The 22169-nt window shown below is 48.5% G+C and overlaps 1 protein-coding gene across 3 annotated transcripts in view; it reads right to left on the minus strand.

The window, feature by feature from the left end:
- Positions 1 to 22169, minus strand: part of LOC119978562 (cyclin-dependent kinase 18-like) — a 127505-nt gene that overhangs the window by 83223 nt on the left and 22113 nt on the right. For 2 of the 3 annotated variants that reach the window (XM_038820294.1, XM_038820296.1), the window contains one exon: positions 5045 to 5191. The exons of the other annotated variant lie outside the window; for it this stretch is intronic. In XM_038820294.1, the coding sequence (XP_038676222.1) occupies positions 5045 to 5162 (118 nt within the window). In that variant the 5' untranslated portion in view covers positions 5163 to 5191. Of the gene's footprint in view, positions 1 to 5044; positions 5192 to 22169 lie in introns of those variants that run through there. 3 annotated transcript variants of the gene reach the window in all.

Below are 22169 nucleotides of genomic sequence, written 5' to 3' on the forward strand. Positions count from 1 at the left end.
CTACAAGATTCCTCAACGACGCCCCCTCGTTCCCCACAGCTACAAGATTCCTCAACGACGCCCCCTCGTTCCCCACAGCTACAAGATTCCTCAACGACGCCCCCTCGGACTGATCTGTTCCCTGTAAGAACTCTATGCACGACGCCCTATGCTGCTCTTGCTCATGTATTTGCTTTGTTTGCTTTGATTGGCCTCTTGTTCCGCACTGAAACCAATCACTGTTTGTCGATGTGCCATTTGTCAATGTTCTCTGTTGATTATTCTTTTCTCTACTCTGTACGTACTGTGCATGTTCCCTCGGCCGCAGAAAAATACTTTTCACTGTACTTTGGTACATGTGACAATAAATCAAATCAAATCAAATCCAACAGGTACCTTTCCTGTTCAGCCCAACCAATGGCAGCCTATAAAATAGGAGAAGGCATTACGCCTTCCGAGGGGCTATGTCTAAGGCTACCATAGGCAGTGTGACCTGATCACACACAGGCAACTCAATTGAGCCACTGGAGAATATCGGCTCCTGAAAAGTACATCACCAAGCATCAGGCACACGGCACTTGGTGCTAGGTGACGTCTTGCCAAGGGCATACCGATCCTTTCCTGTGTCCAGCGCAAATCCAATAGATAGGTGTAATATATCAAATTTTAATGTTACTATTGCTTGGTAGCTCCACTGGTCAAAAACGAAGAGAAACTTTTGTAAATGGTCATGGCCCTAAGTCAGAAATCTAAATAGGCACCGGTCGGTCAATCAGTGATCCACAGGATAACGATTGATCAGTTAGTAATCTGACAGGATACTGAATGGTCAGTCAGTAATCTGACAGGATACTGAATCGACAGTCAGTAATCTAACAGGATACTGAATGGTCAGTCAGTAATTAACGGGACACTGAATGGACAGTCAGTAATTAACGGGACACTGAATGGATAGTCAGTAATCTAACAGGATACTGAATGGTCAGTCAGTAATCTAACAGGATACTGAATGGACAGTCAGTAATCTAACAGGATACTGAATGGTCAGTCAGTAATCTAACAGGATACTGAATGGACAGTCAGTAATCTAACAGGATACTGAATGGATAGTCAGTAATCTAACGGGATACTGAATGGTCAGTCAGTAATCTAACGGGATACTGAATGGACAATCAGTAATCTAACAGGATACTGAATGGTCAGTCAGTAATCTAACAGGATACTGAATGGACAGTCAGTAATCTAACAGGATACTGAATGGACAGTCAGTAATCTAACAGGATACTGAATGGACAGTCAGTAATCTAACAGGATACTGAATGGATAGTCAGTAATCTAACAGGACACTGAATGCACAGTCAGTAATCTATCAGGATACTGAACGGAGGGTCAGTAATAAACAGTATACCAATAGGTCAGTCAGTAAATTACAGGATATTTTTTTTAATATATTTAGAGGACCCAATTAATTTTTTTCCAATTAAGGGGCAATTTAGCGTGGCCAATCCACCTAGCCTGCACATCTTTGGGTTGTGGGGGCGAAACCTACGCAAACGCGGGGAGAATGCGCAAACTCCACACTGACAGTGATCCAGAGCCGGGATCGAACCTGGAACCTCGGCGGCGTGAGACAGCAGGGCTAATCCACTGCGTCATCGTGCTGCCCGCGATCCACAGGATATTTGACTGATCAATCAGAAAGCTAACAGGATACTGACCGATCAGTCAATAATATCACAAGATACTGACAGTCAGTCAGTTACCAACAGGATACTGAATGATCAGTCAGTAATCTAAAAGGATACTGACAAGTCAGTCCATAATCGCACAGGATACTGATTGGTCAGTCAGTAATACATACAGGATATTGACAAATCAAATCAATGATCTGCTGAATACCCACTGGTCAGTCAGTGACCTATAGAATACTGATTGCCCGGTGAGAAATCTAACAGGATACTGAATGGTCAGTCAGTAATCTATTGCAGTGATTCCCAACCTTTTCAGTAACAGGGCACACTTCAATGAGACAAACAATTACCATGACGCACCAACTTTTTTCGGCTTAATCAATTGCCCATAAACATCACATTAACTTACATTTACTATGGCTACAGTTTTACGAGAGAGGGTTGCAACATAGTGCATACAGCAACCTAAATAAGGATCACTTGCATTAATGTTGCAAATCCAGCACAGAATACCACTGTCTTCGACAGCGAGCACAGTAAGAAGTCTTACAACACCAGGTTAAAGTCCAACATGTTTGTTTCAAACACTAGCTTTTGGAGCACTGCTCCTTCCTCACCTGTTGGACTTTAACCTGGTGTTGTAAGACTTCTTACCGAGGTCCCAGGTTCGAACAGCGCTCCGAAAGCTAGTGTTTGAAACAAACGTGTTGGACTTTAACCTGGTGTTGTAAGACTTCTTACTGTGCTCACCCCAGTCCAACGCCGGCATCTCCACATCTTCGACAGCGAGCACAGACACATTTTAAAATCTGCTCAATTCAGCTATTTCTAACTATTCATAGTCCGGAATCTATTCCAACTCCTGCACTCGACTCTGGCGTCTGAATTCCAATTTTTCGAGTCACGAGTTTCATATTTGTAACAATGTTTTCGAAAGTATAATTTTTATGAAATTATTCAAACAACTGAAATTCAATGGATCGGCCAGCTGGTTCTGTTTTGTTTTTACTAACAATAAAAAAGCGCATGAACGCTCTTTCTTGGTTTCTATGGTGACCGGTAAAAACTATCATCTGAATTCCACCCTTTGGCTCCCTGTGTTTAGAATGCTGACAGGCTGAATTCTTCCACCCCGTTGCCCCGGTCCCATTGTGCCAGGGGGCATCAAGGGAGGAGCCCAAAGATGGCCATGCACCGGGGCAGGGTCCGGATAATCATATTAAAATGAGCCATTAGCCTCATTTAAATACAGTGTCCCGGCTTCCGGGAGTCAGCAGCCACACTGGCGAGGCCTCACCCAGGTGCCGAATAGTCTTGGTCTCCACAAGCAGAGAGCAGGTGTGGTGATCACTCCAGGGGGCTTGGAGGCTATTGGAGCCCCCCTGGCTGATCATGCAGAGGGCAGGGCAATGCCCTGACACTGCCCCTGGCACCATTGCATCCTGGAAGTGCCACCCTGGAACTGCCAGGGTGCCAGTTTAACGTTGCCAGAGTTTCAGGGCAGTGTCTGGACGTCAGGTTGGCACCACCATGGGGCAGGGCCTGGGGAGGGGGGGGGGGGGGGGGGGGGGAGGGGCACGCCCATGAAAGGGAGCTTTAAGGGAGGGTTATGAAGGGTGATGCCCTGATGCTGATGCCCACAATGGGTTTGGGACAAGCTCACCCTCATGCCTGGGTGGTGGTCAGGGGTACACGCTCACTTTTATTGATGGAGTAGAGGTTGCCCTTTGGGGGTCAAGGGTCGGGGATGTACATCAGCGAAGGTGGGGGGGGAGGGAGGAGTTGGCATTGTCCATGGGCAGAGGGTGCGGGGGACCCTCAAGTTCACTTTGAGATCAGTGCACTCTTTAAAAATGGCAGCCTGGTGGAAAAAAATTTGAATGGGTGAATTCTCCGGTTTGGAGGCGATGTTCCCCAGCTGGAGCTGAATTGCAGCAGTTTTATGATCCCCTGTGGTCGTAAAGGAGCATGCAATTCAGTGTTCCACGCCATGAAAGTTTATCCATGGTGTGGAATACGAGGGTTTCCCAGGGAGTCCCGCTATTGGGCTGCCATCTTGAGTAAGCGGCCAGATATCGAGGACCTGCAGCCAGCAGCCCCCCCCCCCCCCCCCACCCCCACACTGCAAATCGGCCCTGACCCACCCCCACCCTTCCACAGGGATGCCTGTAATAGAGTGACCCCTCCAACAGGGACCCCTACATAAGAGGGACCCCTCCCAGGAATCTCTGTAATAGGGGAACCCCTCCCAGGGATCTCTGTAATAGGGGAACCCCTCCCAGGGATCTCTGTAATAGGGAACCCCTCCCAGGGACCTCTGTAATAGGGGAACCCCTCCCAGGGATCTCTGTAATAGGGGAACCCCTCCCAGGGATCTCTGTAATAGGGAACCCCTCCCAGGAATCTCTGTAATAGGGGAACCCCTCCCAGGGATCTCTGTAATAGGGAACCCCTCCCAGGGACCTCTGTAATAGGGGAACCCCTCCCAGGAATCTCTGTAATAGGGGAACCCCTCCCAGGGATCTCTGTAATAGGGGAACCCCCCCACACACACACAAGCGCCTCCCCATCTGCACAGTCCACCCCTGTTCACCCTTCCCAGGAAAGAGAGCCCTGTCTGGAAGCTAGAGAGCAGTCCAGACAGAGCATGTGGGAAGCTTATAGCTGAAATCCCTACCTTGCAGCTCCATGAGTCCATTCTTTGAAGGAGAGCAGAACCTGCGTCTGGTTCTCACAGATCCACTATCTGCAGGCCAATTCACAGCTTTCGCCTAAGGTCTAGGATTGACAGCTCATAACAAACATCAGCGACTTAGATCCGCTCATATCCTTTCACGCTTCAGTGGCATAAGTGGTGAAACCCCAATGTTTGAAAACATTGAACTGGTGTGCCGCTGGTATGACGTGGGACCCGTCTAGGTGTGCTGTGAAATATTGGTCACCCTCAAATTTGGGGGCTGGGGAGATGGCACTCAGTCAATCCAGGGGTTGGGGGCTGCTGTGCGCTACAGGGGCAGGAAGGCCAGGGCCAATGTGCGGTGTGGAGGGGGCGTTGGACCTCGGATGGGCTTGGATGGTCTCTACTATCGTGGTAGACCTTGCGGTGGGCCAGATCCACCACGACAAGGCCACAATGGTAGAGACTGCAAGTGAACCGTGCCCACCTGATATTAACCTAACAGGATCCTGAATGGTCAGTCAGTAATCTACAGAATAACAACTGGTCAGTCAGTAATTTACAGAACACCAATTGGTCAGTTAGTAATTTAACAGGGTGTGGAATGGTCAGTCGGTAATCTACAGGATACAGACCGGTCAGTCCGTAATTTAGCAGAAACCAGGCAGCCAAGTCTATATAATTCTCAGTAACTCACCATCATTCCTCCTGTTCTTTATCTGGTTTGTGATCTGTTCCTGAAATTCTGCCAGTGACTCCTCAATCGTCTCAGTCCGATGGGCTGACAGCGAGAAACGGCGTTTAAACTTCTTCATTTTATTTATTCCAGCTCCAAACGACAAAGCTGCAGGGGAGAAGTGGTAGTGCGTGAGCTGAAGTAACGCTTCCCCATCACTAAGAAATCTCAGGGTAATAAAATTAATCTCCACGTGAAATTATTCCAATGTGATTAATGTGTTGAGGATTCTGGAAGATGAAAGCCAGACTGGATTCTGCGATTGATTTTCATTACAACTTCGCCACGCAAAAGTAAGTATTTTCTAAACAGGAAGGAAAACTGTAGGAACAGGAGGTGATCTTTACGTTATACCCATGCCCCATAACCTGGGTCAGATTGAATTCCGGTCTAAGATATGAGAGATGTACAACACTCCCCTGTCCTCAAAGTGACTGGGGATCTGTATTCTCTCAAACAATGTTAAGCGGATGCAAACAGGTTAATTAAATGAGCAGAAAGTTGGCAGATGCTGTTTAACACCAATGATTTTGAGGCAATATATTTTGGGAGGGTAACAAGAAAAAGGAGCCTGTACTCCATGGGAACTTGCTGACAGAGACCTGGGACTGAAACTTTTAAAAATTCATTCATGGGATGTGGGCTTCGCCAGTGAGGCCAGCATTCATTGCTCATCCTGAATTGCCCTTGAGAGGGTGGTGGTGGGCTGCCATCTTGAACCTCTGCAGTGCAAGTGGTGTCGGTACACCCAACTGTGTACCAGTTAAGGAGGGAGATACAGGATTTTGATCTAGCGACAGTGAAGTAACGGCCTATACATGTCCAAGTCAGGATGGTGAATGACTTGGAGGGGAGCTTCCAGGTGGTGATGTTGCCATGTGCCTGCTGCCCTTGTCCTTCTAGATGATAGAAGGTGCTGCCGAAGGAGCCTTGGTGAGTTCCTGCAGTGCATCTTGTAGATGGTGGACACAGATGCTATTGTGTGTCGGTGGTGGAGGGAGTGAATGTTTGTGGCAGGACTACCGGTGAAGTGGGCTGCTTTGCCCTGGATGGTGTCGAGCTTCTTGAGTGGAGTTGGAGCTACACTCATCCAAGTAAGTGGAGAGTGTTCCATCACACTCCTGACTTGTGCCTTGTAGATGGTGGACAAGGGGTTAGGGGGCGAGTTATCCCCTGCAGGATTCCTAGCCTCTGATCTGTGCTTGCAGCCACAGCAATAACTTACAACATAAATTGTCAGCCTAAGATTGTTGGATAACACTCTTACTTCTGAGTCAGAAAGTCATGAGTTCCAATCCTAACCCAGTGTCTTGAGCACAAAATCTAGGCTGACATTCCCAAGGTGGTACTGAAGGAATGCTACACTGTCAGAGGTGCCATCTTTTCAAAATGAGATTTCAAACCTTCTTAGGTGGATGCAAAATAACCCAAGGCACTAGTCCAAGATAATTACCCCAATTTTAACCCATGACCTGTATTACAAAAATAGCTTGGTCATCATCATGTTGCTGCTCATGGGAACTGGATGAATATATATTGGCTGCTGCACCCCCTACAATACAACAATGACCATATTTCAAAAACAACTTTATTAGCTGTAAAACACTTTGGTAAGCCCAGAGGTCATGTCAGGAGCTAGATAAATGTCAGTCTTTCTTTCTTTTATCGGGAAGATTCTTGCTTTGAATGATACCCTGTTATAAAAGGCAGGGAGAGTAAATCGATAACTTTCCAGAGCTCAGCTGCTGTGACAAGGTTTAGATTTACAATTATGGGCTTTCATAGTCAAAGTGTCAGATTGTTAGCATGTGATCCCTGCACAGTTTAGCACTGTCTCAGAGATCAACACAATCACAACATTTGTTAGCAGAATAGAAAAAAAGCAAAGCTACTCGTCATGACATTTGTAAAAGGACCATGAGATCTATACAAAACAGGTCGCTAAACAACAACAAACAATCAAAGTAGACAATGGTCCCAAGGTGCTTCAGAGATGAGTAAGGCAAATTGGGTGGAGAACGTAGAACGATTCAGTGGGCTGAAATGGGTTTGAAGGATGGTTTGGGAGAATTACAGGGCGGGGGGGGGGGGGGGGGGGGGGGGTTTAAAAGGAGGAGCATTCTGGAGTACAAATTACAGGTGAGCGAAAGCATGTTCCCCCCCACCTGCCTCCTCCCCCGATGGTGGAGAAAAAGATATTAAGAGTCTAGAGGCAAAGCAATGGGAAGATGGAGGTTATAGAGATGAATGAATAACAACAAAATGTAAATGTCCAGTAACCACCATGGGGGAAATGTTAGTAATATTCCTGGACTTGTAATTATAGACCCAGGCTAATACTCTGCGGACGTGGGTTCAAATCCCACCATGGCAGCTGGTGGAATTTAAATTTTACTAATAAATCTGGGATTGAAATCTCGGGCATGATTTATCGGGCTTGCACACCCCGAGACCAACCATTCATACCCAAGGTCAACGGTCCTTTAAGTGGTCTTTCAAATTGTCCGTCCCACCCACAATGATTCCTGTGGCAGGCAGGACGGGAACATTTAGCTTCTGGGGCGGGATTCTCCGCCATCCCAGCCAGAGCAGGAGGCGGTGCGCCATTCGCTGGTGGCAGGATTCTTTACTCCCGCCGCTGCCAATGGGATTTCCCATTGAAGCCATCCCATTCCGCCAGGCGGCACCAGATAATCCCACCGCCAACAAACGGCCGGAGAATGCCGGCCCTTCTCTCAGTAAGGGTGACCTTGAAACTGTTATCAATTGTCCTAAAAACCCCATCTGGTTTACTAATGTCATTATGGGAAGGAAGTCTGCTGTCCTTACACGGTCTGGACTACATGTGACTCCAGACCCACAGCAATGTGGTTGATTCTTAACTACCCTCTGAAATGGCCTAGCAAACCATCCAGTTCAAGGGCAATTAAGGATGGAAAACAAATGACACTGATGCCTACATCCCACCAAAAAATACATTTTCTCTTAAAGATGGGAAAGGGAGGAATGGAAGCGAATCAGGTGGCACGGAGGCACAGTGGTTAGCACTACGCCAGGGACCCGGGTTCAATTCTGGCCTTGGGTGACTGTGACACATTCTACCCGTGTCTGCGTGGGTTTCCTCCGGGTGCTCCGGTTACCTCCCACAGTCCAAAGATGTGCAGGTTAGGTGGATTGGCCATGCTAAATTGCCCGTAGTGTCCAGGAATGTGCAGATTAGGTGAGGTTACGATGATAGGGCGGGGATGTGGGCCCAGGCAAGACTCTCGTTTGGAGGACTGGTGCTTGATGGGGCGAATGGCCTCCTTCTGCACTGTTGGAATTTTATGGGTAATTCTATGGTCTGTCCCCAGTCTGTTATACATCACCGCTGTGTATAATAAAAGGGAGTTGAGAAATATCCGTTTCACCAAGAGCCTGGAACTCAGCACCTGAAATGGTGGCAGAATCAAAATTCCTCAGTGTATTTAAAAACACTTGGATGTGTATATGAGGAGCTGTGACCTACAGAGCTGCTCACCAAGAGATGGGAAGTGGGACAATGACACGATGGGCCAAATGGCCTTCCTCTGTGCCATGGATCCCGCTATGTTTGTATGTTTCCACGCTGGGGCACAGAAACAAAACACCAAGAGCTGTTCCTTCATTTGAGCTGAATTATGGATCTTGGTGATGGGTATGATCGCTATAACTAGCAGCAATCAAGGACAGTGGTCCTGCGCCTGGGATGTTAATGGTCATCTTACTGGACTAGTAATCCAGAGGCCAGGATGCTTGATCCTGAGGCAAGGGCGGCACAGTAGCACAGTAATTAGCTCCTTTGCTTCACAGCTCCAGGGTCCCAGGTTCGATTCCCGGCTCGGCCTGTGTGGAGTCTGCACGTTCTCCCTGTTTCTGCGTGTGTTTCCTCCGGGTACTCCGGTTTCCTCCCACAAGTCCTGAAAGACATGCAGTTAGGTAATTTGGACATTCTGAATTCTCCCTCTGTGTACCCGAATAGGCGCCGGAATGTGGCGACTAGGGACTTTTAACAGTAACTTCATTGCAGTGTTAATGTAAGCCTACTTGTGACAATAAAGATGATTATTATTATTATTAGGGTTCAACTTGCACCGTGACAGTTGTGAAATTTAAGTTCAATTAATTAAATATATTTGGTATTTATTTTTTAAAATCTAGTATTGGTGACCATGAAACAACTGGCTTATCGTGAAAACCCATCTGGTCTATTAATGACCTTTCGGGAAGGAAATCGGCCACCCTTACCTGATCTGGCCCACACGTGCCTCCAGGCACACAGACATGAGGCTGAGTCTTTCTCTCTGAAATGGCTGAGTAAGCTGCTCAGCTACACTCAAGAAGGCTGTTCCATCACCACCATCTCAAGGGCAACAGGGATGGGCAATAAATACTGGTCCAGCCAGCCATTCCCCCATCCCGTGAATGAATAATTAAAAAATGTAACAATCCAGTAACCGCCGGGGCCGTCAGTTTCTGCAAAACCCGAACCCGAGCAAGAGCGTTAACAGAGAAGGGGGACAAAAACCAGTGAGCAAAAATCTCTCTCTGTTGCTGAAACTTTGTCCAGAAAGTTTAATAACACCACCGAATGTCTTCAAAAGAGAGAGCAAGAGGCCACAATTAATCAAACTTTTAATAAAAACAGAAAATGCTGGATGAGCTCAGCAACTCTGGCAGGATCTGTGGAGAGAGAAACACGGTTAACGTTTCGAGTCCGTTGCGGCCCTTTGACAGGACTTTCCTTTAGCTGGTCGCAACTTGTCGATCCTTTTGCTAATTATTTTCTTATGCTTTCCCCCAAAGTCTCTATCCTAGCTAGAAAGAAAAGGGGGAACACGTTTACATGGTGCTTTCACATCCCAAAAAAGTCCCAAGCGACTTTACATCTTTTGAAGTGTAATTTCCGTTGCAATGTAGGAAATGTGGCAGCTAGTTGGAGCACAGCAAGCTCCCACAGACTGTAACATAATCATGATTGGTTAATGCGTTCATTCTGCGACGTTGGTTGAGGAGTATCAGCCATAAACACCTGCAGTCCTCTGTTATACTGGCGAGGCCAGTGAACATGGACAATCACAATCTGCGTCTATATAACACCTTTAATGTCCTGGGGTGCTTCATACAAGCGGTTATGATATTTCCGAGAGAGTGAGCATAATTAGATTGATTGTATATTCCTAATTACATTAATCTAAGAATACCTAATCTTAGTAACAATTCAACGGTGAGGAAGCATAATTACTTAAAAAATAATATTCTGGTTAAAGAGAGGCACTGACATTCTGCAAATAATCATTTGGTCATCCAGCCAATCTAATTTACAAAACTAGTCAATATATTGTGACGATTATATTAAAAGATCCTGAAAGACTTTGGTTTCTTTGGATCTTGGCTTTCACACATAATATTTCTTGATTTCCCGGATTCGTTTTCCTCTCTGGTCATTATTTTCCCAGCTTCATGTTGAACACAGCAGAGTGCCTGAGGAAATGCTGGTTGCCATGAGGTTTGATGGGTCAGTGGGGGAGAGAGAGCGAGACAGTGAGAGACAGAGCTCTCGTTTGTTCAACAGGCGTTAGATCAAACAGTCAGCACTGTTCTCATTAAAGGAAGGCACTTTGCAGAGCTATTAGTTGAATCAATTTGCAGGATATATTTTTGCATCTTCTAAACAGCTGTTAGACAAGAGAACAGGCCTCCAGAACGCCTTTGATCTCCAGCATGGAAAGCCAATGCAAGTTGATGTAGTGTTTCTACTTGAAACGCTGGACTGCTTTTTCTCTTTTCAAATGCTGCTTGTGTAGTCCCAACACTTTGTTTTTACTTTTGGACAACATCAATCTCTGCTCCTTGCCTCATCCTTGGCGACACTGTTTTCCGTGGTCTTGGTCCCGGAGGTGTTGATTTCCTTCACTAAAACATTGCCATTTCTCTCTTCCTTGATCAGCACCCCATCCGCCACCTTATGCATTCACATCACCCCCCCCCCCCCCCCCCCCCCTTCCTGGTGCACAGCGAGTACCATCTACAAGGTGACTGCAGCAACTCGCCAAACCGCCTTCCACGGACAGCACGGTGGCGCAGTGGGTTAGCCCTGCTGCCTCACGGCGCCGAGATCCCAGGTTCAATCCCGGCTCTGGGTCACTGTCCATGTGGAGTTTGCACATTCTCCCCGTGTTTGCGTGGGTTTCGCCCCCACAACCCGAAAGATGTGCAGGGTAGGTGAATTGGCCACACTACATTGCCCCTTAATTGGAAAAAATGAATTGGGTACTCTAAATTAATTTTTTTTTTAAAACGCCTTCCGCAGCACCTTCCAAATCTCCAGCCTCTACCATCTGGAGGGTCACGTGCTGCAGACACAGGGGAACATCACCAGGTCCCCCTTCAAGTCACACACCATTCTGACTTGGAAATATGTTGCCACTCCTTCACTGTTGCCTGGTCAAAATCCTGGATCCTGGAAACCCCTCCTTAATAACACTGGGGGGGTTTTGGGGGGAGGGGGGAGGGTGGGTGTCTAGCGGTGGTAGGAAGGTGGAGATGAAATCTGACAAAATATTACATGCCAATATTTGAAGAAGAGTAGGAGGATTATCCTGATGTACCAGGTGACATTTGTCCTTCAATGGACTGCACTAAAACAGATTCATTGTTCATTTACATCATTACTGTGCGGCCCTGATGGTGCACAAACTGATGTTGCCCACGTATAATAAGGTTGACACTTCAAAAACAAATGATTTATCCATGGATTGCTTTGGATCATGCTGAAGACATGTAAGCTGTTGCCCTGTGGTGAGGGGAACTTCTATCTCCACCTGAACGAGCAGACAGGTCTTGCTTTAAAGTCCCATCAAAAAGATAGAGGACATGATTTAATGGTAAAATCTTGGAGTGTCATTTTGGGCGTGATTGGCGGGTGTTTCTCGACGGCTGCATTGGCGAGATCATAGGCCGTATTTAACAGAAATTAGCGTCACAAAATGAACCGCCACAAGCTTCTCACCATTACTGGCTGGCTCACCGTCTGATCACCAGTCTCGCGCCTCAGTGTCTTGCTGCTAACTTTAAACGCTCCCTCAGCATTCACTCGCAGTCAACGCAGAAGCATGGCAGCGCACAGACCTGCTCCTCCCATTGGGAATGCCAACCTGGCCAGGCTTCACGACGACGTCGATGCGAGACGGGACATCCTTGGAGGACCAGCAGCAGGGTCAGCAATGCCGCCTGGGAGGCAGTGGCAGCGGCTCTCAATGCGGGCAGCATGACCAGCAGGATCGTCGTCTAATGTCGGACGAAGACCAACAACCTCCACTGAGCTGCAAGGGTACGTTACCATCTCTCTCCTGGCATCAGTTCTGCCTGCCACCCCTCAAATTCCCAAACCCCCCCCCCACCCCCACACAAATCACCTCACCCCCTCCCCACATCCGATCTCGCGCTTGCTCCTCAGAACCCACTGGCACCCACCAGCACAATCCCCTCATGTCCAGGTGCGATACCCACACATGCCACCTGCCATTGACCCCCCCCCCCGACCCATCAAGCTTGCGGCTCACTGTGCCCCATCTTTGTCCCCGCAGGAGAAGATAGCCCATAATAAGCGGGAAAGAACCAAGACCGGGGGTGAAGTACCAGAGATTCGAGTCCTCACCCCCTATGAGGAACAGACCTTGGAAACCGCGGGGTTGCCTGAGGAGAGAGCAGTCACGGACAGCAAGTTTGGCCTGTGCCAAAGCAGTGAGGATCTACTGCCTCTTCACCCAGATGATCTGTCTCACGTGAGTAGTTCATGCCAGACAAATTGATCCTTCCCTCTCACTGACTACATGGCTAATGACTTGTAGGATGTCCATCTGATGGGGCCGGGCGATTTGGGCTCGCCACCCCCAAAGACCACCTCAGAGGAGACGTCCGAGAAGACCATCATCGATACGTCACAGCAAGGCAGCAGGGTGGCGCAGTGGTTAGCACTTCTGCCACATGGCGCTGTGATCCCAGGTTCAATCCCAGTTCTGGGTCACTGTCCATGTGGAGTTTGCACATTCGCCCCATGTTTATATGGGTTTTGCCCCCACAACCCAAAGATGTGCAGAGTAGGTGGATTGGCCACGCTAAATTGCCCCATAATTGGAAAAAAAGAGAATAGGGTACTCAAAATTTTTTTTAAAAGAAATTTGACGTGTCAGTTATCACCCCCATCTTCCACCAGTAAGAGACACACACCTCGGTGGGCGACATTAATGGGCAGGCCTCTGCGGTACCCGGAGGAAATCCACGCACACACGGGGAGAACGTGCAGACTCTGCACAGACAGCGACCCAAGCCGGGGATCGAACCTGGGACCCTGGAGCTGTGAAGCAATTGTGCTAACCACTATGCTACCGTGCTGCCCCTAATAATAGTAATAACCTATGATTGTCGCAAGTATGAAGTTACTGTGAAAAGTCCCTAGTCGCCACATTCCGGCACCTTTTTCAGGTAAGCTGGTACGGGAATTGAACCCGCGCTGCTGGCCTTGTTCTGCATCACAAATCAGCTGTCTAGCCCACTGAGCTAAACCACCTTGGAGTGGTGCAGCGACAACAATCTCTCCCTCAATGCCAGCAAAACTAAAGAACTGGTCATTGACATCAGAAAGCAAAGTACTGTATACACGCTTGTCAGCATTAAGTGGCCGAGGTGGAGATGGTTAGCAGTCTCAAATTCCTAGGCGTGCACATCTCCAAAAATCTGTCCTGGCCCACCCACGTCGACGCTACCACCAAGAAAGCACAACAACGCCTATACTTCCTCAGGAAACTAAGGAAATTCAGCATTTCCACATGAACTCTTACCAACTTTTACAGATGCACCATCGAAAGCATTCTATTTGGCTGCATCACAGCCTGGTATGGCAACTGCTCTGCCCAGGACCACAAGAAACTTCAGAGAGTCGTGAACACAGCCCAGTCCATCACACGAATCTGCCTCCCATCCATTGACTCCATCTACATCTCCCGCTGCCTGGGGAAAGCGGGCAGCATAATCAAAGACCCCTCCCACCCGGCTTACTCACTCTTCCAACTTCTTCCATCGGGCAAGAGATACAGAAGTCTGAGAACATGCACTGACAGATTCAAAAACAGCTTCTTCCCCACTGTTATCAGACTCCTCAATAACCCTCTCATGGACTGACCCCATTAACACTACACCCTGTATGCTTCATCCGATGCCGGTTCTTATGTAGTTACATTGTATACCTTGTGTTGCCCTATTACGTATTTTCTTTTATTCACTTTTCTTTTCATGTACTTAATGATCTGCTGAGCTGCTCGCAGAAAAATATTTTTCACTGTACCTTGGTACACGTGACAATAAACAAATCCAACGCTTACCAGTCTCATCTTCTCTCAGAGTGCCTTCCACCGACCCAGTTGCGCTGGTGAACCTCGATCTGCACACTCACCCATAGTCCCCAGACCCCTGATCTCTGCCGTGAACTTTAGGGAGGCCGTGCTCTGGTGCCCTCTCCTGATCCACACACTTCGACTTGGGTTGCGGGAATATCCCCAGTGGTGAAGCCCAGCTCAAGTGTTTGATTGTTGGTTGCTGCCCCAATGGTGTTGACACTTCCTTATCAGTGGTAGGCTTCAGCTGTGAAGCTGAAGGCTGCTCGACGTCAAAGGGAGTTAAAGTGACCTTCAGCATATAACCAAGAGCAGGGCTCTGTCCTGGAAGAGTTTGGTCGGACGGACAGGCAGGAGCTTTAGTTGCCCCTTTATGGGTCTCCACAATATTTAAAGATGGCTTGATGTCCCCTCAGACACAAAGCCCCTCACCACCCTGTCCCAGGGTGTCCCTGTAACGCTTCAACCCCCTGACCAAACCTGCCATCCCTGGGGGGGTCCCCCACCTCCTCCCAAGCACTTGGGCAGCAGCTCCAGTGCCCTAATGCTGCATTCCGGAAAATGGAAGTGGCTACTCACCTCCTCAGTAACCCTCAGTAGCCATTGCACCAGCTTCCCATTTTTAAACAACGCTGACGTGATTTCTTGCTGGGGAGCTGGTTAATTCCTGGGAAGCCATTGCATAATTCCCGGGAAACCATTGCATTCGACATCAATCTCGCTAATGAGATGGAAATTTGGTAGCGATCCAGAACTCAACATTGGGAACGGACGAATCCCAATTTTGGCCATTCCCGCTATTTAACTGATGTGCCCAGATCTGCGGCGGACGCAATGCAGTGGTTAAATTGCGCCCAGAAACTCTAACAGCATAGCACTCCATTGGAGCGCCACTTTTACCTTTGTCCTGGAGTAGGGCCTGAACTTGGAGGAAGGTCTGAACCTGGAGTAGGGCCTGAACCTGGAGCAGGGCCTGAACCTGGAGTAAGACCTAAACCTGGAGTCGGGCCTGAACCTGAAGTAGGACCGGATCCTGGAGTAGGACCTGAACCTGGCATAGGACCTGAACCTGGAGTACAGCCTAAACCTGGAGTAGGACCTGAACTTAGAGTAGAAACTGAACCTGGAGTAGACACTGAACCTGGAGTAGGACCCAAACCTGGAGTAGGGCCTGAACCTAGAGTAGGACCTGAACCCAGAGTAGAGCTTGAACCTAGAGTAGGGCCTAAGCCTAGAGTAGGGCCTGAACATGGAGTAAGGCCTAAACCTGGAGTAGGGCCCAAACCTGGAGTAGAACCTGAACCTGGAGTACAGCTAAACCTGAAGTAGGGCCTTAACCTGGAGTATGGCCCAAACCTGGAGTAGAAACTGAACCTGGAGTAGAGATTGAACCTGGAGTAGGACCCAAACCTAGAGTAGGGCCTAAACCTGGAGTAGGGCCTAAACCTGGAGTAGGGCCTGAACCTGGAGTAGGGCCTGAACCTGGATTAAGGCCTGAATGAACTTGTGATTCAGTGATGAGAATGTTCCCGCATTAGGAATAATCACTTGGATGAGCTATTGGAGGGTTGCCACTGTCTACTGAAGCAGTATGAATGGTTACCTTAGTAAGTATGATCAATCTGTAAATTGTCTCAGTTGAATTTGTCATGATTTTCATTTTGGTTTTAACCCACTCCAGACCTGATGCACCATGTGATCAGATTTATCCACCTCCTACATGTGGGACATCATTTTGAAAATCTATGTAGCCTTGTGCTGAACAATAAAGGGAAAATTCACCTCATCCCCGTCCGCATTCCCACCCGATTGTATCAACGCACCAATTGTATCAACCCACCACCAATGCTTCAAGAAGAGGGTGAGCTCCACTTTCTTTGGGGTAACTTAGGACGGACAACAAATGGCAGGCCTGCCAGTGATGCTCACACACCAAGAATGAATCATTTTATTTCTAAAACATTTTATAACAGTCTCAGGACAATTCAGGTGCTTCAATCATATAAAGGAGTCCCAAGAAGATAAATCCAAATGAATTTTAATTCGACAACAAAAGTAAAGGCCGCCACACGGCTTACAATGCCACGGTCTCAGGTGGGTCTGCTGAGGGGCTGGTTTAGCACACTGGGCTAAATTGCTGGCTTTGAAAACAGACCAAGGCAGGCCAGCAGCACAGTTCAATTCCCGTACCAGCCTCCCCGAACAGGTGCCGGAATGTGGCGACTAGGGGCTTTTCACCGTAACTTCATTTGAAGCCCACTTGTGACAATAAGCATTTTTCAGTTTTTTATTTCATCTCGCCGGTGCCAGTCTGGGCCGGGTTTTGTGAGGTGATTTTTTTCGAGGTCCAGTTGATGGACCTCGATCCAATCGCAGGGGAGTAGAACCTGAACCTGGAGTACGGCCTAAACCTGGAGTACATCTGAGAGTACTGAGGATTCTGTGTCCGTTTCAGACACTGAGCCATCTACATCTTGCTGGCCTGGGCACAAATCCCCAGTGGGAAGTGCACCTTGGTTCAAGGATGGCAGATGGAGGGGGCGGGGAGGGGGGGTGGGGAGTGCGGATCAAGGGACCGACACATCGGGCATGGTTCTCTCTGGGGCTGGCTCCCTGCCTTTGAGGTGGTCTTTATGTTTTTGCACGGTCTGATCTTGACCATGTAGGAGATTGGTCCTGTTCTTTCCACTGTGGTTCCGGGAATCCACTGGGCGCCATACCCAAAATTCCGAACGTGGACTGGTCCCCAGGTTTAAAGCCGGGCCACGCAGTCGATGATTATGATACATCTTCTGGAGGCTCTCCTTCTTTTCCACCTTCCCGGCAAGGGTTGGGGAACGCCAAACTTAGGCAGGTCTGGAGGCGTTAGCCCATCAGCAATTCTGCCGGAGCTACCATGGCTCTAGCATGTGGAATAGTCTGGTAATTAAATGGGAACCATGCCAGCTTTGTATTAATCAATCCTGCAGGCTGTTTCCTCATGCCCCGTTTAAATGTCTGCACTGCCTGTTCTGCCAGAACATTCGAAGATGGGTGACACGGGGCTGTTCGGATGTGAATAAATCCTGAAAATTCCTCACTGGGAAAGGGGGTACCATTGTTATTGTCAAGCTGAAGGCCTGGTGTAACCTCTCCATGGTGGATCATGAAATGGTGGAAGACAATTGGTGCACATCCATCCACTTTGAGTGGCCGTCGATCAGGAGCAGAAACATTGACCCCAAGAAGGGCCGAGTGTAGTTGGCGTGCAAGCACACCCGGGGGAATCCTGGCCACTTGGCCACTCCCAAGGGTGGAGCAATGCTGATAGGAGATTCCAGTGCCCCTGGCAAGCCGCATACTGCTCCACCGCATGTACCACCTGCTGAGCATCTTCCCCTTGGAAACCCCTGGGTGTCCGTTATGCAAGTTCTGCAAAGACGGTTCGCTGACCTGGCCACGGGATAATGATGCAGGCTCCCCACAGGAGGATGCCGTCCTCCACGATGAGCTCCAGCTGTTTTGTCACGTAGACCCGCAGTTTCTCTGGGAGTTTCCCCTTCAATCCACCGCATTTGACGACATGGCACAGTTTTGCCAAAGTAGGGTCCTTTTGGGATCACGCCATAAGGTTTGATGCCAAAAAGACTTTGTCCACTATTGGCATGGATGGGGGGGCTCACAGGCAGTGGGAATTGGCTGAGGGCATCCACAGGCGCAATCTGTGCGTCTGGACGATATTCAAATGTGTATTCGTACGCTGCCAACAACAAAACCTACCGTTGTACCCTGGCCGGAGCTATTGGTGGTAACATTTTATCCTCCTTGAACAGGTCGAGGAAGGGTTATGACGCCCATAGATGTATGGATTAAATTTCTTAACTGCAAAAATCACAGCCACTCCTTCCTTTTCAATCTGTGTATAGCAACGCTCTGCACCAGCCAGAGTTCCGGAAGTAGAAGCAATCGGCCTTTCTGTCCCATCGATGGGACAACACCATATGGAGAGGCATCACACATGAGGACGAGCAGCTTCGACAGGTCAGAATGTGTCACCAGTTTTGAAAACAGCAGTTGCTGCTTCACCCTGGCAAATGTTTTCACTTGTGGCACTTCCCTTGCTCATTTCTGTTCTTTTTTGAAGTGTGTGTAGGGCGCCAAAAAGATTCAGGATGAACTTTCCATAATAGTTGACAAGCCCTAGGAAGAAGAGCAGCTCTGTCACGTTCTCAGGGATCGGGGCTCCCTTGATGGCTTGAATTATTACCTCTACCGGGTATACCCCATCTTTATTGACCCAGTATCCCATGTATGGGAACTCTTTTGCCTGGAAGATGCACTTGCCTCTTTTCGGATGGGCACCCACTTCGGAAAACCATCGGAGTACTTCTAAGTTTCCCAGGTGTACTCGTACAGCCCCCTGTGAGCTGACGGTGACTTATTTTCTAGACGCCGTGTCTGGCTCCAGTTAGAGTTGTATGAGGCTCATGTCTAGCTTTGTGAATGAGTGGCCCCCAGCTAACTTTGTGTACAGACCGTCCACCCATGGCATGGGGTACCAAAGCGTGAGGCCACGTTCACTGTCATTTTGTAATCACCACACAGGCAAACTGACTTGTCTGGCTTCAGCACAGGGACCACTGACGCTGCCCATTCTGCAAAACGGACTGGGCATATGATGCCCAAGTTCTTCAGCCGGCTCAGACCGTAATCCACATTCGTCGGCAAGACGAATGGGACTGGATGGCCCCAAAAATATTTTGGTTGGGCCTTTGAGGCATCGTAGATTTTATCTGTGGCCCCCTTTATCCTTCTCAGGTCGTCCTGGAAAAATTCACGGTACTTTCCAAGGACTTTGTTCAAACCACCAGTTCCCATCCGGAAGATTTGTTGCCCGTTCAGGCAGAGTCTTTGTAACCAGTCACAATCTAGAAGGCTGGGTGAAGATCCTTACACCCTACCAGTGGTCCGTGGTTAACCAGGGCCACCGTGGTCCCAATGATTGTCAATGGTTCTCCGATGTGTGTTGCCAGCCGGGCCTTGGAATTCTTCAAATCCAGGTGCTTATGGAACGTCTGTTGTCCAATAATTGAAGCAGCAGCCTCCGTATCGATTTCCAAATCCAAGGGATGACTGTTACCTTGGAGCGTTATTCTAATCGGAGCCACTTTAGGGGCTGTGATGCAGTTGAACTGCAGGAAGCCATCTTCCTCGGCCAGGGCAATGTGCAAAACCCTGACTCGGGGTGCTTGCACTCGCTCTCGATTCTGTAGCCTCGACCTCCACTGTTCCCGTGACCACACATTCAGCACTGTTGTGGGAACTTCCCAATGTCCTCTGGAGAGATGCCCAATTGGGCTGTGGTGGCCCTTGGCCAGCGGGTCTGACACAAGGTTGTTTTGGTGGTGACTGGGTCACGTAAGCCCTACCCTTTGAGGGGGGGGCATCACTCATCGGAATGGGGGCCACGTGTATGCCGTGGTCCATGGAACCCTGGCGTCCCTGAACCTCCTTTTCGGCATTCTCGTGAGAGAGCGACAGCTCAATGGACCGTTTTATATCCAAAGCTAGTTCCGCTCACAGCTTCCCTTGTTCACGCCACACACCAAACGATCTCTCAACATCTCAGGGAAGGATGGGCCGAGGTCACAGTGCTCAGTTAACTGGCAAAGGTGCATCAGAAATTCAGAAACTTATTCCCCAGGGATTCAACCAGCCCTAATGAAGTGGTATGTCTGTATTATTACTGACGGCTTAGGATCGGAATGATTCAAGACAAGCTCCAGGGGTTCGCTGAAGGGTCTTGAGTCAGGGGCCATGGACAGATGAGGCATCTTGATTACTTTGAATGTCGCAAGTGTTACTTTTTGCCGGTCATCTCCAACAACGCCATTTCCCCGGACGAAATAGCCCATCCGTTCGGTATACTGGGCCCAATCTTTTACACCTGCGTCAAGGGACTCTCGCCTTCCGGAATGTGGCATTTTCCAAGTCTTTCTGACCCTGTTCTTGTGCTGGGGAATTCCGGTGCAATCAGGATGTCCAGGATCGCAACCATTGTTTTCCTCCTCAGACGATCTGAGAAGGTAAATCCAGAAGAAGTTTAATTTGACCAAAGGGTAAAGGCCGCAATGCGGCTTACAATCCCAAAGACCCAATCAGGACTCCTGATCTCGCCGCTCCCATTCCGGGCTGGCTTTCTGGGTCAGGGTTTATAAGCCCCAGCTGATGGTCCTCCTCCCACTCATGCAGGAGCTCTTATTCCACGTGTCCCACAGGGAGATCAGTTGGGGTATCCCCCGTGTCTTGTGAGGGTTCTTATGCCCAGGTTCCATCATCACTTCGTCCTCAATTGAGTTATCCAGATAATTAAGGGAGTTTAACCACAAATATTTCTTAAAGACATTATAATATTTACATTATTAGCTCAAGCTGACAGCTAAGGCAGAAAATAGTTGTTTAATCATTCTCCCTAATCCTACTTTTGCTGGATTGACATAAATCTCCAAATTTGCTTAATGCTTTTAATCACGCGCACAATCTTTAACTTGCTAAACGCATCATTCCCTGACACTGTGTGTGAATTAATTGTCCTAACACTTCCTACTTCTGTCCTACTTACTTTTTTTAAATGTTGCTGCATGTTTGTGCTAACAGTTAAATGGATAAGGGTACAATGACATGATTTGCAATGCTAAATTTTAACTTTAAAAGTAATAGCTCGGTGTTTACACTTACTTTCAAGCTGCACAGGATGCCCATGGGTGCAAAACAGATGATGTAACGTTAACTACTCCAGCAGTAGAGAGTCTCGGCTCAATCTGCACAGGGGATCAGACAAATGATCAGGCCCATTTTGTAGGCGTTCAGGGTAGTCTTCCAGGTCAGGTCTTGAGCTTCTTGAACACACAATCATCTCTTCCAATCCCTGTAACCTTCTCCAGTCCTGCAACCCTCCAACAGGGTGGCACAGTGGTTAGCACTGCTGCCTCACAGCGCCAGGGACCCGGGTTCAATCCCAGCCTCGGTTAACTGTCTGGGTGCAGTTTGCACTTTCTCCCCGTGTCTGTGTGGGTTTCCTCCGGGTGCTCCGGTTTTCTCCCACAGTCCAAAGATGTGCAGATTAGGTGGATTGGCCATGCTAAATTGCCCCTTGGTGTCCAAAGGGTAAGTGGGGTTACAGAGTTACGGGTATAGGGCAAGGAGTGGGCCTAGATAGTGTTCTCTTTCGGAGGGTTGGTGCAGATTCGATGGGCTGAATGGCCTCCTTCCGCACTGTAGAGATACTATGATTCTATGACTTCTTCCAATTCTGGCCTCCCGCGCATCCCTTATTTTCTTTCCTCTTGACACTGGCGGCTTTGTCCAAGGCCCTAAACTCTGGAATTCCCTTGCTAAACCTCTCTTCCCCCCTTTCTCCACCTCAACGGTGATCCGAAAAACCCGTCTCTTTGATAAAGCTTTTGGTCACCTATCCTAACTTCTCTGTATGTGTCTCAGCTTCTGGTTTTTGCTGATAAATCACCACCGGGAAGGGCCTTGGGATGCTTTCCTACTTTATAGGCTCAATATAAATGCATGTTTGTGGTGTTGTCATTGCTAATAAGGGGCCCAAAGCTGATCGAAGGGCTATATGTCAAAATGGTATCCCCGTGATCAGTCCTACTCCACTCAGGTGAACAAAGCAAAAATGC

This window comes from Scyliorhinus canicula, chromosome 15 (genome assembly GCF_902713615.1).
Source record: "Scyliorhinus canicula chromosome 15, sScyCan1.1, whole genome shotgun sequence".
Taxonomy (NCBI): Eukaryota; Metazoa; Chordata; class Chondrichthyes; order Carcharhiniformes; family Scyliorhinidae; genus Scyliorhinus; species Scyliorhinus canicula.